The following is a 17036-nucleotide window of genomic DNA, read 5'->3' as shown; positions in this document are numbered from 1 at the left end:
TTCTTATCTCCGTGAACCACACACCGTGCCGCGTAAAGCCGACAAGCTCTACAAAATGGAAGTCATTCTGCGCACAACGCCACAACCTAATTTCCTTTACTCATCTGTTTCGAAGTAATCCATTTTCCTATGGATAGAGTCCATCAATGAAGTTTCTGTGACGTCAGTGACCAAATGTACCGTGAATATTTTACGTCCGATATTTTTTTATTCTTCGTCTTCTGGGTAACGGGGTTTATTTCTTCCCACGTAAGTTTCAAGTCATTCTTCTCCATATTGAATTGGATGCAATAAAATGGCTCCTAGGTTCGTGTGTTCTGTAGATAGCAAAAGTTCAATACGTTGCTTTCCTTGTCGGTGGTAAGTCACATTACGAAAATATAAGCTGCCAAAGTAAATTAGTTACATACAATAAGAGCATTCCTCTAATATGTTTTGTTTGTGCATAGCGTAAATGATTATAAATAATTTATGCCTGTAAAAGACAATCTACATATTGATCCGCGTTAAATAATAACTCTATATCAGCTAGGAGGTTGTATATAATCTGTTCGAATATAAAGTTTCTTATAAGTTATGAAGATGGCTGTCGTCTGTATTCTTGCAGAAGTTGACCAATCTACATGGCGCTACAACCCAGAAGACAGCCATCGAAATGCTCACATCCGTAAAAATCTCAGATCCTACTCTTTTACGTTATGTTTTCTGAGCGATCTAGAAAGCTCACATATCAGTAATTTCTTTCCTGTGCATTCGTTTACTTTCCAAAGAAACGTCGAATGCGGTCTTGTGTATTGTGACGCGTGTTACGAACGTTTGCTTATTGCCTGAAGTTAGGCTTCACGTAACGCCGTAATGCAGGAGAAGTTGCCATACCAGCTGGGCGATGGGAATTCATCGTCCAAAATGTTCAATACATTTATATGTGTAAAACATTCGGTAGCTGAGATTATATAGTATCGAATTGTAGGATGATTAAATAATAATGCATTTGAAATGATATTTAAGGAAATTGTCATGTTCTAATTTATGGTGATTTCTACGAAAAGTCTCAGTAAAGCCGGTCTCCGGGTCGAGAGTTGAACTGAAAACTTCGGAATTTGAAAATGGCCGCAACGTTCGGAATCAAGGCATAGACTATAGAAAAACGAGGGTTTTTAACTTTCGTATTTCTTGGCCACAGCATAGATTTCTGAAATAAAAATTCACACTCTTTGTAAGAACATCCAAAGACTTATAAACTGTGAAGAGCTCGAATTAACCAAGTGCGTAAATCATAACACGAACAAATTAAAATGTTAAGAAATGTCTTAAGTTTGGAATAATCCGTCGTAACTGTTCGTTGATCGAAGTGGATTGCAGTTGTTTCCATCTGGACGGGGTCCTGGTGATAACTCGTTGCGGGTTGAGGTTTTATTACAGAAAAGAGGGCGACAGTAATGGAACAGATGTTCCGTACGCAAATAAGGGAGGGGGGGACTACGCATTTGGGTTGGTTTGTTTCTATCTACTAGACGACTTTGACCCTGAAATTACCGTCAGAGGGACTTCTGTCTAAAACCCAATTTTGTCGGCGAAGATTCGGGGGTATTTTTAAATACAAGTTTAAAATCGATAATACTCGTGGATTAGATAACGTTTCTTAGAGCCTCTCTTCGTGCGTGACACACCTTCAGAGCCCAGTGACAACTAATGCATCAGCTGCTTTTAACAATAATTTTATATTTACGGATTTCATGTGATTCTCCGTGTAAACAGCGGCTGGTTGATCTTTGTAATGGAGAAGTGTTTTCTTCGCGGTACGGACTGAATTCGTAAGCTTCGACTTTAAAGGGTTAATGTTATGAAACCAGTGACTGCTCGTGTGTGCTGAACCCGGATCGAGTTCAGTCTAGGCTGTCAGGGCGCTTCGTGTTGAATGCCAATATCTTTAACTTCCCAATCATTGACTAATGCAGAGACTCTGAACATTTTACATCTTCTCTTAGAAATTAATGTCATGTTTCAAAGATTTTGTTAGAACATCGTTCATATTTTTTTTAGCAATCTCTTGATCCGCCGAATAACTATCGGCTATTAAAGAGCACCATAGAGTTATTTATTATTTTAGTAATAATTTATGTGCCACAAGGCTGACTTGGGGGGGGGGAGGTGCAATTTTTGACGGGACACGCGGCCCTAACTTGTTGATTCTGACAACCCGCATGGAAGTGCCAGGCCTCGAATCGAGGTACCCGCACGAGAAAGCAACTCTTCTGATCCATAACAAAATGTGTGTGCTTATGTCGGAGACGAGTGGTGTTGCCGGCGGGGGAAGGGAGAAGGGTGTACTTGCCCCTCGTGCCCGACGCAATGACCATGACGGACATCTCGAGACTTGCTAAGAAGGTGGTAAAAGATATTCGAACTCGGGGCCTCAATCTGTAAGGTTGTCGCAGAAAAAGTCGTTAACGGTTTCTTGCTTGTTGTCATAAGTAGAGTAAAGTAAAGCAAAGCTGCCCCACTACACGCCATTTAGGCGCTTGGGGGGAGAGGTGGTATAGTTCCTACTCATTCTTGATCTCGGCGCTAGATGGAGGTGAGTGGTCAGCATCACTCCCCGGCCGCAAGGAAAGGATCCCGGTACCCATTGGATAGAAGGTTGGGTGGGCCCCAGAGCCGGTCTGGACGCATAACGATACGAATAGTTTAAATTTTAAGTGTTAGTAACAATTATGTGACATTCATAGTGAGGTATCTGTTAACTTACATTTATACTGAATGGCGTAAGTTAGTTCATATTAATGTTTTTCATACACGTAACCCGAAGAATGTCTCCACGCCTTTAAATTTAACGCAGAAAGATAATATTATCATTCTAATAAAGTTTATGACCGATTTTTGTCCTTCACTTCAGTGGTCAGTCAACAAGTACTATCAAAGAGCGGTATTTGTGTTGTAATTTACATTTTACATCAAAATTACTCTAATAAAACTTATCTGTGTCTTGACTGTTTGAGGACTCTAGATTTCAATTACAAAATTTTTATTCCAATTTAAGACGTGCAAACTATGGAGCCAAGGCCGGTTTGGTCTTGTTGGATTTGACGCCATGTGCAAGTGGTGGTAACTATTATTATTATTATTAGTGTTGTGTCTGACGACATGTCCATATGAACAGGATCCTTCCATCCTTTTCTCGGACTGGGACCTGTTCATATACGTTCTTGGCAGATGATCCAGAAGTGGTTTGCCATTGCCTTCTTCTGTGTGTGAATGGAGTAATTGTTGGGATGCCACGGATAAACCGGGGAAGCCCCGGAGGAAAACTCCGTGTTGCCTAGACCACGGCCTTGCCCAACACAAGTTATAAATTTGGGCACCACCGGTAATCGAACCCGGGACCCCAGGACCGCACAGCTTCTGAAAGTTGGTTCAAAATGATTAGGGGAAGACAGACTCGTATACAGACATTATGGTTCCACAAACCCGTGCTTAGTCTTGAAGTAATGAAAAAAAATTGACAGCCAGGTCAGACTATTTGGTAAATTTATGCAAGACAGGAGGATAATATTAAAACTGTTCTTAGTTGTAAGCTTAAATGCTGAAGATGTGAAGTGGCTCTGAATAGCGCCAACTGACAGATGTTTTAATGACTGCAAAATAATGTCGTGATCAGCCACGAAGGAAGTCCTTCAGCTGAAAATAAGGAAATAGTTTTGTTGGCTAGGGCCTCACCCTTGCTGGTTCTTATTACGTAGCGGCAACAGCGTGTCGATCGAACGAAGTGGCTAGTTACTATAATTGGTAATATGGCTTCAGAACCTGCATCGACCACATTCTTGCGATATCTAGGTGAGAGTTGCATTATATAGGACACCGAGGCTCGGATATGCCCACATTTCCATGTGATGTAATAGCACAGAATTATGATTGATACCAGATTCACCCCTGCGTGTAGTCTCACCTTGCGTATGTATTTAATAGTCTACTGCTTGAACCAAAAACATTGTACCGTTTCGAGAATGTTGCTCATTTGTTTGCCCTCTCATCTTCTGCTCCTCAACATCCGTTTCATCATTGTCGTTGAGTTAGTCATATCTTCAGCCATGTGTCTCCTGCTTTCTACACACTCCCTCCACATCATCCGTGTCTTTTTAACTGCTTATAAGTGTCGAACGATTTCTGTGGTAGTTAGCTCCTGCTTCGTGTTCTGAAGTCTCCGGTTCAAGCCTCGATCCAGTCATCCAGTGTTAGATTTCTAGACCCTCGCCACACCATGACTGGATACCTGTAGCAGAGATAGCGTCGTTAAATCTTTGACGCTCGATAGGAAGGGCTTACGTCAAACATAAATTTTACAACATAAGCCCTTTTTACCGACAACCGAAAAGTAACAAGACTCGATCTGTTATGTAGAATGATCAGACAATTATCCAGCATTACATTGTTTGCAGCAGAATTACAGCACTCTGGACGTGTTTCACTATGAGACAGATTGTTCTGAATGTAAAAAGTTCTTATAACTTGGAGCTCGCAAATACTTGTTTACTTTGCGGTCCGCAAGTAATTGCCTTGTAGTTGACTTTCGAACACTGGACAGACGTAAGCCTGCTCGCAAATGTATTTTACGATGTACGTAAACATGATAGAAACACAATATGGCGTCACAGTCTGTTTTGAAGGTACATGTTTTTGAAGCAATTAGTAAGTCCTGGTCTTCGACTCTCCATCAGCTAACCAATCGCCTGTATTGAGGCCACACTCACTACTTTTCCACCACCCTGCCGCCAAATCCAGTGTCGTATATAATATTTCCCATGTTTCGTAGTCGCTATCAGTTTCAGCGTAGAAGAGTTCAGGATTGTCGCACGTGCGTTTTCATCACAAGCACGTGGACGCGTGAGACGGTCCGATCCGATCCCATCCCGTGTTCGGATGGGCGGCTCTCTGTACTAGTAGTGATGATACTGCTCTTCCGCACGAATCATCATTACACGAGACGCTGTAAGTACCAGCTTCACGTTATATTGCTGCCACGTTGCTGTCCTCTCAACAATATTTCGCCATCGATGTGTTCTTGTGAGGGAGATGATTCCAAAAAGACCCCGTTTATGAATAAATAGAGAAGACGAAGCAATTTTAAATGGCTGCTAAGTTGTCGATGTATCGATCTTTATAAACGTCTCAAACAGTTTAAGAAACATTTGGGTTACGGGACTGATTTAACTAGAAACAGATTATTTAATAAATTTTGATATTGATCGGTTTCAAAATGGCGTATACGTTGTCTCAGATAAGCTTAAAGATGTCACGCATTAAGATAACGATATGGAATCGTTAGTCTGTAATGCAGTGGGCCTAAGTGGAGACAGCCGAAAGCCGGAAATGACAGGCACTGTCCATGTAGACGAGGTTTCATGTCCTCACGGCGACGAGTATGAAGACGACTGCCTTCTGTGGTGTTGCGCCGCCTAGTTTGGCAGAAATTTACCGACGTTTCAGGGATGCTTACTGCCTCCATCATCAGGGCGAACAGCTCCATGTAGATGTGATATCCGAATATACTTATATCCGTTTCTTCGTGCCCTGTGCTATGAGACAAATTTTATTGTAGATATGCCTTAACGAAAGGATTTGGAGCCGTTAGCTATCAGAATTATCTGTTACATCTGTAACGAGTCATGTAACTTACAGCTCGCAGATTCGCGGTTACTTTGTGGTTCTAATGGCGTTCTCAGGCAGACTATAATAACTCCAGGTTTATGACCGTTCACCTCAATGTAGTCTCATGTGGACGGAGGTGGGATTTGGAACGCGAGCCTATGTTAAACACTGTAACCAAGATGTTCGGTCTCGAATTAAGATATAAACAGTGTCCGATGCTTGCCCCACATGCCTTCATGGCATGGTGCCAGGTTATGGGCTTTTTTTTGGCTCAACTCACATACAGTGACTCATGCGTAGCTTTAAGGAATGCGGAGGTCAAAGTTATGTTTATAAAAATGTACAGGTATAATCCCAACAAGTTATTTATCGTAATTATCGGGAATGGTGAAATAAAAGTAAATGTTTCTGCTTTGAAAATATTGTTTATGCCCCCCCTCAAAAACTGTACGCGACAAATTGAATAGGAAGTACGAGCAGTTTTAACCTTTATTTACAACATGAAGGAAACCACAGAGGAGCTCGATTCATGCTCTGGCAGGTTCTGTCGATGTTCTGTAGTTTCGCAAAATTAAAGTCAGTCCATTACAGACCACTTCCAATTTCTTAAATGATAATTTAGATTAATATTGTTATTTGCAGGCACATTTTGAAACATTTCCAAATAATTTATGGAGTGATTGATAGTGTTACTAAATTTTGTTTCTTAGGTACAGATTAAAACATGGACGAGCTTCACAATTTCATGTAACCGTGTTGGCACGACTAAAACTTTGAAAAACGAAAAATAAGAAATCCTCCGTGATTCAGTGGTACTCAGTTTTCTGGAACAAATCAATTCTAGCATCCACATGTTAGCTAGGCGCACGTGGGACGAAAACATTAAAGTGTATCTCAGGGAAATTAGGGCGTGTGGATCTGGATTGGATTCTTCTGGCTGCGGTTGGAAGCTGTCGTGAACACGGTAATGAACATTCGGATTCCACAAAATACGGGAATTATCTCGACTAACTGAGCGACTATTAGTTTATCAAGAAGGATTCTGCTTTGTACGGTCAGTTAATTATGTACTTGTTGGTAACTCTGACGTGCAGTGATGTAGCTTGTCGTCGAGTCTTTGTTTAACACACGCTCACGAACAATTGGAAGGACAGAATGGACCTTCTTGAGACCCAAGTGACTGACTACCCAATCAGGGCCTCGAACATGGTGCCAGAAATGTGAGAGCGACAAACGGAAGTGTTCCAGTTCGCGTTGTGGGTGTGGAACGCGCCAGACAGATGTGTTTGTTCCTCGAAGAGATTCATATCTCTCACCCAACCCTGCAGGGGGTTGCGTGGTGCAGTTCTTTTGTGTTCCTTGTATTAATTTCCCCTCCCGAAGCCAATTTCCTTTCACCTCCTTTCGTAGCCTGTATCGCCTCGACGTGACAGATTTGAAAGCGCATCTTCGGCACAATACAACTCCCATATGCACGTGGCAGTGGGCCCAGGACTGAGAAGAACTAGGTGACCAAAAACAATGTATTTTATCAGGGGTGGGTAAAGTTGAAAGTTTTGTGGCAGCGCGGTTTGTTGAAAGGCAGGATGAAAACGATGCTACGTATCGACAATTTCTTCAATGGAATGCCCTTCTGGACTTTCAAAAGTAGTTCTAGGCTGTAGATATGGATTCGTGTTTGGGAGGTCCTGGGTAAGAATCTAGGACGGGGGGCCGGGTACTATACTGTCGCTCCACTCCCTTGCGTCAGCTTCCTGGAACGCTGTTGTCTTCGTCGCCACATGTCAGTCGTGGTGTAACAACTTGGCTAATTGTAAGGTTATTAGGTAATTCGTTGCTCAACATTCGGCTGGCGGCAAGAGAGCTGTTTAGGGTCGTTCGGTGTCCGCCCTGTCCGGAGAAACACTTCTGTGTCGTTCTTCGTGCCCAGTTGATACTTGCTGGATCGTGTTGCATCTGAAACGGATACAAACGCTTGACGAGAAAACGCGTCGTGACGCGGTACGTCGGAGCTTTGTTCATCCGCGCTCAACCACGACATAGACTCTCACTTTCAGGTTCATCGGTGACCCACATCCTGCGGCAAGGTTACTCCAGTGTGCGTGCTCCTGATGCATTGTCGGCCGTCCTTTGATCACAATGCGGGACCTCCCTACTTCGATTCCCGTACAGCACCCGGATATCCTGTTTCTTCAGTTGTTTAACAACATCTCCGCAGTTTTATAAGTTATGTAGCGTTTTATTTTTAAACGATGTCCTGTCAAATTCGAATTTCTAAGAATGTAAGAATTATTTTTCTCTCGATTGCGATTAAAACAAGGTTTCGTCCTCTTTGCACTTCGCTGATTGCAAACGAGATTTCTTGCCCAGGCCACGAGCTGCCATCGCTTCGGCTATGAATAACTTTGGCATTTAACAAACTCTGTATAAAACAAATAATTCTTTTGCCATTATTTCAATACAAATTATCCATGGAATTCACTCAACGAAAGGTTATCTGAAATTTGAAGTTTTCACAACATTTCGGAGGGACATACTGTCTCAATCTTCAGCCCTGAAGATGGAGACAGTGTGTTCCTCCGACGTCACGACCGAGAACAGTATTGACAACGGAAGGTATATTTAAGTAGCCATGAATACACGAACGAAAGAAGACATTTTGCTTTATTGGAACAATTCAGTTGGCCTTCGTGAAATGAAGTCTGGCATCTGTATCATAGAAACTGGAGTTTCTAATTCGCCATTTTGAAATAGTGGGCTCTTAGTTTAAGGAGAACGGGAGTATGATATAGAATATTCATAAACTTGTTCATTCTCATGTAACACATTTCTGTCCCGAGGTTAACAAACGTTGTTTCTCCTCGGGGCGGGCACTGTCTGGCGACCCTCAGTCTGGAAGTCAGGTTTCGCAGAATTCGTTGCAACGTGCAACATCGGCTCGAGTCTTTCGCTTGGTTAAAGCGCACGCGCGGGAGAAATTGAACTGGATAGGAAACTACAAACTGCCAGAATTCCAGGACTTTCTTTTGAGACCATCATTAATGGACATCTCGTGTTGAAGCAATCCATTAGTGTCGTGTTGTGTCAACTGTGATGACGATTTCTAAGATATTACAAATAGGCAGCGGACGGGAAAAGTTGTTTATGTTTATGGTAATATGACGGTCATTTTGATGAATTACCTGTCAGTGGCCTATTTAAAATTTCATAGAAATTTGTTCAACTGAAACCGGTATTCTACGTTGTTTGTTCCACATTGTCTTGTTTTTAGCCTGGTACAAGGTTACCGACGTTTCAGAGGTGTTTGCTGCGTCCATTATCCGCCTTGGTGATTGAAACCGAAAGCACCTCTGAAACTTAGGTAGACTGTTACCAGACAACACGGCGTGACATCCCAGAAGACAGTTATCTTTATTAAGAATTTACATGTAACTATATCCATGTTTCTGTTGCTTTACATTTCTCAGCCTCTGAAAAAGTAAACGCACTCGAGACTCTAATAGGACATCATTTACAATGAGAAATTACCCGATTATTGTAATACGTAACCAGAAATCGAAAATCCCTAGAGAATATAATCTGAAATGTAGATATCTCGAGCGTAGATGGAATCCAAATGGTAACCTCTCACGTAGAATTGTAGGATGTGGTTTCCTCGAGTAATCTCTTTTGATACCTCCCCAGACTTGCAGTCACGAACAGAATTGTTTGCAGTTACCACATCTGAGTCTGAAAACGTTTTGTCTCCACCTTTTGAATCTTATATTCTTCATAAGCATTCAGTCACTAGTTACTAGTACATGGAACGACTCAAATTGGTTTTGTGTAAAAATGCACTGTTATTAATGAAAGTTAGATATACAATTTACGTCAAAAGGATGAGAGATGAAAAACTTTGGAACCCTTACCAGAATGGACATTAAAATATGAATTTTAACATCTGTCTTTACAAATACGTATATTTAAAGCGCGTATATAATTGCATTAAGTGTTCAAAAGGGTTGCCTTCCAAGTTGATACAACTTTGCAGACTGGGGTGGCCACGAGTATGTCTCTTGCATTATTCTGTGCACGAAGAGATTGAAAGGACTTGCAGATGGAGTGGCCGAAGATATCATGGAATTTCAAACCTACACGGAAACGAGAAAAATACTGAAACCAGCATGCCAAAGTTGACAGAATTCAATCATGTCGTGGGTGATCGTCGTGGTTGTGACAGTGGGAGAGATCAAGTTCTGTTCTCTGAATGACTTTGACCCACACAAACAGGAACAGGGAGTGTCCTGTCAACCTGACTTCAGCCACGCCTCTAAGGACATTTCTTTTCCCTGTAACAACCGATCATATCGTTTCACTGTGTAGGTGTGTTCCGCGGTTTAACAACGCTGTCTTAGCTGCAGAAGTTGCACAGCGTTAAATGAAACCACTCGTGAAAGATTTATTGGCAAGGATGTTGTGAATTGAGAAACCAAATTATTTTTGTCGCAATTTTACAACATTCTTCAGAGTAACGTAAGTCCGTAGACTATCACGTGTGGATTGGCGAGCCTGATTGACCGGCATTTCTCAGAGGAGACGTCATGCCGCGTGTCTCCCTTGAGAACGTAATGATCAGTTGGTCAGAAAATTGGCTGCTGTTATGGAAGTTGCGGGTTCATTGCTGTTGTCATAAAATCCCAACATTTTACTTTATACTGACACACTGAAATCCATTTGACATGATGATGATGTTCTTGTGGCTGTTGACATCTATTGACGATTCTGCGTGGCGTCGAAACCGAGAAAAGAACGTATCATTATCACCGCTGCGGAAATCTCGAATCTCCGGTTCACGTACTTACTTCCTGCTTTATGTGCTACAAACATTATTATCCTCTTTTCTACATTCAGATGTGCTGAGTGTTCTCTTATTTTTTTCTTTTTAAACGAAATTGATGTGTGTGTGTTAATTGTTTCTCCATGTGTGCTATATGTCCCGCCCATCGTTTTAATATATTCCTAGGTCGTAGAATTTGTGATGGGTAAAACTAGACACATGAATTTAAAATTTAAAAAGAATGAAAATCCTTTCTAGGAGGTAGAAACTGGTCCATGAGAACGTAAATATGGAAAGACACAGTGGACCAGTATGTTTTAAATTGTGGTCCTCTGGGTGTAGTCCACGGCGTTAACAATTCAGAAGACCAGAATCCAAATGTTTACCGGAGTGAAAACTTTATTTCATAAGCCACCAGGCACTTTGCATTTCTAAATTGAAGTGTTATATAAAACAGTCATTATTCATGTTACAGCGGTCGCGCACATCTGCCGTTGTTGCGTGTAGTAAACAGGTTCTATTCTGTAGAGTATGTCAGTGGGTGCATTTTAGAAATCACTTTCCCTTCGCACTGTACTCATCAAAGAGAGATGACAATTGGCAATTAGCAAACACACGAATCCTTCCTCTTAAACAAATCGCTCCTAAGTGAAATTCGTATGTTCCTAATACAGTTCCCATGTAGTGACTGTGTTGATCCTTGTTGTGAGTCACATTAACTGCATGTAGCGTCGAGAACTGAGAAGAATTACAAATAGCAGCCCTGAACCCAGGATTTTAATATACGAAGCATTGCAACACAACACCGTTCGGATTATTTCAAAATGAAGTAATGTGCAAACGGTGACAATGTATAATGATATTGCAGTTGTGTAATCTGTTAACGGGCTATATATTAATGCATGTAATATTGCAATCTTGTAATGGGGCATGCTGAATAAATGTAATTAAAAAAAAAATAGGCTGTGCCACATCTTGCATAGTTGTAATCCATTCAGCTTTTCATGTTCGTTAATTTTGACCTTCGCGGTTAAGGTCTCTGGACCTGAATGCGTTTCTCCATAGTTCTGTGGTTTAACCTCACTTGGGTTCAGAATTTCTCTGCTCTGTGCGCCGAAGTTCCCATAAAGTAAAGACAAGTCTGAAACAAATCTCGCAGCCTGGAAATGAAACAGTGACTGTTTTAATTTCAGATTTCGCAACTGGAACAACGCAGATCGATGGTTTTCTCCTTGATTTCAAGTGCTTCAGAAAGTCGACCAAGAAAAGTAAGTCGTTTTTGTCTCAAATAGTTAGAAACAGTGGTTCGCGACCCTATTTTGAGAACGCAGAAAGTTTTAGGGAGCTTGCCGGCAAAAATTGGCAACGGCGGAATATTTTCTGTATCAATGTTATTTTTAGACAAATTCACAAACTATAATAACGCATTACATGGACGATGGAACTTGTGATTTTTTTTTATTCAGAAAGGAGCGTCTGCTTCGGTCTGGTCAAAATTGCATAATTAAAATTTATAGGTACACTGACCTCCTTTTATTTCGAAATGAAAATTATTTGTGAAGTTAAAGCTACTGGGGCTTGGAGATTGTTCGGGTCACGTGTGTGTTTGGGAGCAGTAAATAAAAGAGGAAATAAACATAATTTTCGGCTGAGGATTACGGATTCTGATTTCTCTAGGAAGGAAATCGCGAAAATATTAGTTTAACCTCAGATGACACTTTATATGTTGTGTAGGAATTTTTTCTAGATTCTTAGTTGTGTGATATTTATCTTCTTGCGTCCTATAAACAAGGCATTATTGAAAGAATAATACCGCTCACGTTTTTTTTCAGAATAAAGACAATTATAAATCGCTAATAATGCATTTTAGTGCTCGATTTTAGTGAATAAATTACTTCAATATACCATACGAAAATAATCAGACATATTTATTTATTAATTTTTGTTTCTTTTAAATTTGATGCTGGTAGATGTTTTATTGCATGCTGAACCTTTCCAGATCTGATGCTACTGCAGACACGTCCCGAGATTATGCTCTGACGACTGCTTTCAATTTTGCAGAAATTTTACCAGAATCTAGTAGAATAAAGATCAGTGTGCAGGATGTCAGCACTAGCGAGACTTCATGTGATCTGTCTTCTGGTGAGTCGACTGGCCAAGACGTCCCCTCTGGAAGAAGGAGGTCTGCTCCTACAGAGCTCAGGTCGGTGCAGACATCTATGCAGTGTCCAGAAAATGTCACTAGCCCACACAAATCTACTTTCCTAAAAAAGTCCGAATACCTCAAGATGTGAAAAATATCAGTTTGTTTTAGGTTACCATGTCCGAATATAGTAATAATAATGGGATTGTATTTTCATATGTATGTTGAGAATAATGAAATTAATGTAAATAATAGACTATTTCGGGGAATTTAAGAATATTCTAAATATATAATTTGTCTCGCGGCCAGCGGTCAGGTGGAAATGTCCCATTGTGGTCCCACGTAAATGTAAGTTACCATTCATGGTCTGGACATCTCACTGTTTAGTTAGAAGTGTTTAAAGGTGTTTAAGCCTCAGAATGCTGGCGTGAGTCCTGGGTTAGTAACGAGGTTTCATGTTGCAGCCCCGCACAGACACACTCGCAGTGGAGGTTATCCCAAGTTCCCATTACATGAGTACCCGCCCCCTACTTGCGGGACGAGAGACGTGACGCATGAGCCTTCAAGGGCCGGCCAGGCTGCTGCTAAAATTGTGGGGGGCTCCGTCGCCCCATATGGAGCGTATCCGTGGCAGGTGAGTGTCACAATCGCGTGCTGGGTGTGAGCTGTTTTTATATGTTTGGGGTGTGCACATCTAATCGTGGCCCGCACGTCGAGGATCCTGTTTAATATTTTTATTTACGTTTTTTAATTTTCTCCAGATGAATGTTTTATAGTATCTTCAGACCAGGCCACCTTCTTCAAAGTATTTTTATAACATAGGTTTTATTTTCACAATCCCATCTAATTCGATGCTATATAATATCAGCTGTTGAAATAAGAGTAGTTAAACCCTTATAATTTGTTAATCAGTTTGTTTTTTTACCTCAACCTTATATTTCGTTCGCGCAGCCTTTAAATGGACGCAAACTTGTGTAAGGAAGGAATGTCTCGGCTTCCTATAGCAGAACAGCTGACAGTCTGGGAAATACTGTAGTTCCTATGGTGACAGTGCGTATAGGCGACTATTTTATTTAGTGTTCTGTCTGACGACAGGTCCATATGAACAGGATCCTTCGATCCTTCTCTCGGACTGGGACCTGTTCATATACGTTCTTGGCAGATGATCCAGAAGTGGTTTGCCATTGCCTTCTTCTGTGTGTGAATGGAGTAATTGTTGGGATGCCACGGAGAAACCGGGGAAGCCCCCGGAGGAAAACTCCGTGTTGCCTAGACCACGGTCTTGCCCAACACAAGTTATAAATTCGGGCACAGCCGTTAAATGTCATTTAGAATGTACAGTGAACTTGGTTACAGCCACCGACTTCTTGTTTGCTTGGTTTAGTCTTTGCGTCCGTGTTTCCACTCCCTAGATACCAATAAACTAAGCACAGATGGTTGTGAGCGGTCAACTATATGCCATAGCAAGTTGCCATGGGATAAAGAGCTTCCCTTCAACGCATTTGACATAAAATAACTGCTGGGTGGGCCCAAGAACCCTTCTAGAAGTGTTTACAAACAGAGAAAAACCATCGTGATTTGAATCTCGACCATCCAGTTCCGTAGCGAGTCTCCACTGATGTCGAAGTTTACGGGCCACTCCTTTGCTTGGTGTGAAAAACTGTGCTCTTGCAGGTGGAGATCAAGCAATACAGATCAGGCAAGCGTCGCTTCGAGCACCACTGTGGGGGGGCGGTGGTCGGACCACGCCTGGTGCTGACTGCTGCACACTGCTTGCAGAGTGAAGAGACCGAACAGCTGACAGTCGTGGTGGGCGACTTTCACCTGCAGGTGACGGACCAGCACGAGCAGATCTTCAGGGTGGAACGTGCTCTCGTTCACCCTGACTTCAGGAAAGGTGAGGTGACACGTTACCGCGGTTTCAGTATTCATTTTATTGACCTGACATTTTGGTGCAACTGACATAAGTTTAGAACATTTCTGGGTTTTGTTTCTGTAACGAATTTTAGGTGCGTTCGAAACAAAGTTGTAGAAATGCGTCTATAAACTTCGCCCCCTCTGTCTACATGTAACAACTCGAGAACCGCTGAACGGATTTTCATGAAATTTGAAGTTGAGGAGTTTTAATAAAATTTGTTGGTACACATTCCACTTTTGTTTGATATCTGACAAGAACAACTCCAGTTTACGTGGAGATGTGATGGATTTCTGCCAGTGTAAGTGACGTCGAAACGGAGCAGGGGAATCCCCAGCCAGAGTGATCCAGACCTCCTCTCACGCAACCCAGTCAGACACCCCTAAGGAAAGGTCACTGACCCGAACATAGTTCTGAGCCCAAAAAGTCTGATGCCCGAAGAAGGCCTAAGCTGCCAAAATGCATTTGCAAGAATACTTATATACGTGGTTTGTGTTGACAGATGTAATTACGTACATTAAATCAAGACATAGAATAATTAATTTTACTTACTCAGTTATATATTAGATTATTGTTTACTGTTTGTGATTTATTTCTGAAATGATCTGTGAGAGCTAATTGGTTGCCTTTTCCAGTGGGACCCTACAGTAATGACATCGGACTGATCAAAGTGCAGGCGCTTAATGACGGAGGTATCAGCTTCAACTCTCACGTGAAGCCCATCTGTCTGCCGGAGCTGCAGACGAAGAGTGCAGCAGGTTCCTGGTGCTCGGTGACGGGCTGGGGCGCTCAGAGGCGTGAGTACAGATCTCAAGTACAAAACGCTCGCCTTGGCCTCTTGCCTGGATCACAAACAACGCGTTCTGTTCCAGCCGAAGACGTCGACAGCAGCCTGTCTCAGGTCCTGCAGGTAGCAGCAGTGCCCCTGTTGGATCTGAACACGTGCCGTAGAGACGATGTGTACGGCGGTCGGCGTCAGTCTATCCTGGACAGCATGCTGTGTGCGGGGAGACTGGAGGGCGGGGTGGATGCCTGTGGCGGAGACTCTGGTGGGCCCCTTGCATGCGAGATCAACGGTAAGAAGCAATCCGTCTGTAAGACACTACAGTGGATTCCGGTTAATTGGGGCACATCGGGACTGGAAAACTTTGGCCCAGTTAAGTGTCTGCCTCAATTATGCGAAGTTCCACGTAAAGAGTTAAAACCGTTTATCCCAAATAAACGGCTTCCCCGATTAACTGATGGCCCAATTAACTGGAATCTGCTATATAAACAGGCAGACAGACAAATAGTCAGATAGTGGGTGATGATTGATTAAAAATATTCCAACTTCTCGTTTACAACAATTTTTATGAAATAAGATACACACAAATTAGTTGTATGTCCATTATTTTCCGCGTTAAAGAAGAAAGTTGTCCCGCGTGGTCTGAGGCGTCGTGCTTCGGACCGGCGATACGGAATGCGCACTGGTTCGAGTCTCGGGGGAGAAGAAATTTTCTCATGAGCTTTCGACCAGTGTATGGGACCGGTGCCAACCCAGCATCGTGAGGAAATTGGGGAGCTACGATATGTAGCGTAATCCGGTCAGGAAAGCTAGCAGTGGCTGGGGGTTCGTCGTCACCCTATATCTGGTTGGATGATCGTTCACCTCTGCTTCGGCATGTGAACGTGAGGCCAGCAGTCAAGTTAGTCGGCTTTGGCTCTCTGGAGCTGTTACGCCATGGATTTAATTTAAAGAAGAAAGTTTCGGGAAAAACTTTCTGTTCTTCAAATGCTTCCTGTATGAGATGGCGTGGCTGGTATGCTGCTACTAGTATAAGAATTGTATATTTTTATTTTCGTCTCTACACAAAGGTTTGAATGCTTAGTCTTAATGGTTCGTTACTTTTAGCCTCCAGACCAGAAACTACATGTGGATCCGCGTTGTTATTTAACATTCCGCAGAAGAAAAACTTTAACACGACTTGCATATTTTCTGGAAATCCATTACCACATAAACTCTCAGTAACATAATTGTTTTTCAAGCGTAGCTGTCACCTCAGAAGTTTGCAAGGACAAAATTTTGCTGTCATTAAGGAAATTATTAAGTATAAAGTTGCAGGTGGTCTTTAAAGGCATTGTGTTGACATGACGTTTAATAAGAATATTAAAACAAGAAACAGGTAAATAATTAAACGTAAAAATATTTAATTCGAATTGAAATACGCCTTATCGCTCACTTTAACCGTGTAGGCTGCCGTACGTACACTTACCCCGTTCATTGTGATTACAGGACGCTTTGTGTTGGTGGGTATCGTGTCCTGGGGTGATGGTTGTGCCCAGAGGAACCGTCCGGGAGTTTACACCCGAGTTTCTCATTATGTGGAATGGATTAAGGCTGCCAAAGAAACTCTTGGGGCGTAGCGATTGTCACATATTAAGCTGCCCCACCAATGATCTCAGGACTTAGTGTAAATAAGCCTTTTCGAGTTATTTCACCTTCAAATAAATATAACAGTCAATGTCTTATGAACGAC

General features: G+C 42.1%; 1 protein-coding gene across 2 annotated transcripts in view; it reads left to right on the top strand.

Moving 5' to 3' along the window:
- The window catches only part of LOC110836181 (trypsin-1), an 18150-nt gene extending 1114 nt beyond the window's left edge, over positions 1–17036 (top strand). Inside the window, exons 1-8 of one of the 2 annotated variants that reach the window (XM_022077073.2) lie at positions 3573–4986; positions 11656–11730; positions 12524–12665; positions 13070–13239; positions 14280–14502; positions 15156–15317; positions 15393–15596; positions 16793–17036. In XM_022077073.2, the coding sequence (XP_021932765.1) occupies positions 12566–12665; positions 13070–13239; positions 14280–14502; positions 15156–15317; positions 15393–15596; positions 16793–16923 (990 nt within the window). In that variant the 5' untranslated portion in view covers positions 3573–4986; positions 11656–11730; positions 12524–12565 and the 3' untranslated portion in view covers positions 16924–17036. Of the gene's footprint in view, positions 1–3572; positions 4987–11655; positions 11731–12523; positions 12666–13069; positions 13240–14279; positions 14503–15155; positions 15318–15392; positions 15597–16792 lie in introns of those variants that run through there. The other variant, XM_087358918.1, reaches the window with a different exon arrangement.

This window comes from Zootermopsis nevadensis, unplaced genomic scaffold (assembly GCF_977971745.1).
Source record: "Zootermopsis nevadensis isolate Lab colony 2312 unplaced genomic scaffold, Znev_1.0 Znev_ptg000030l, whole genome shotgun sequence".
In the NCBI taxonomy this organism is placed as follows: Eukaryota; Metazoa; Arthropoda; class Insecta; order Blattodea; family Termopsidae; genus Zootermopsis; species Zootermopsis nevadensis.
The sequence above is the reverse complement of the archived record's forward strand: the minus strand, read 5'-3'. Positions and strand labels throughout refer to the sequence as shown.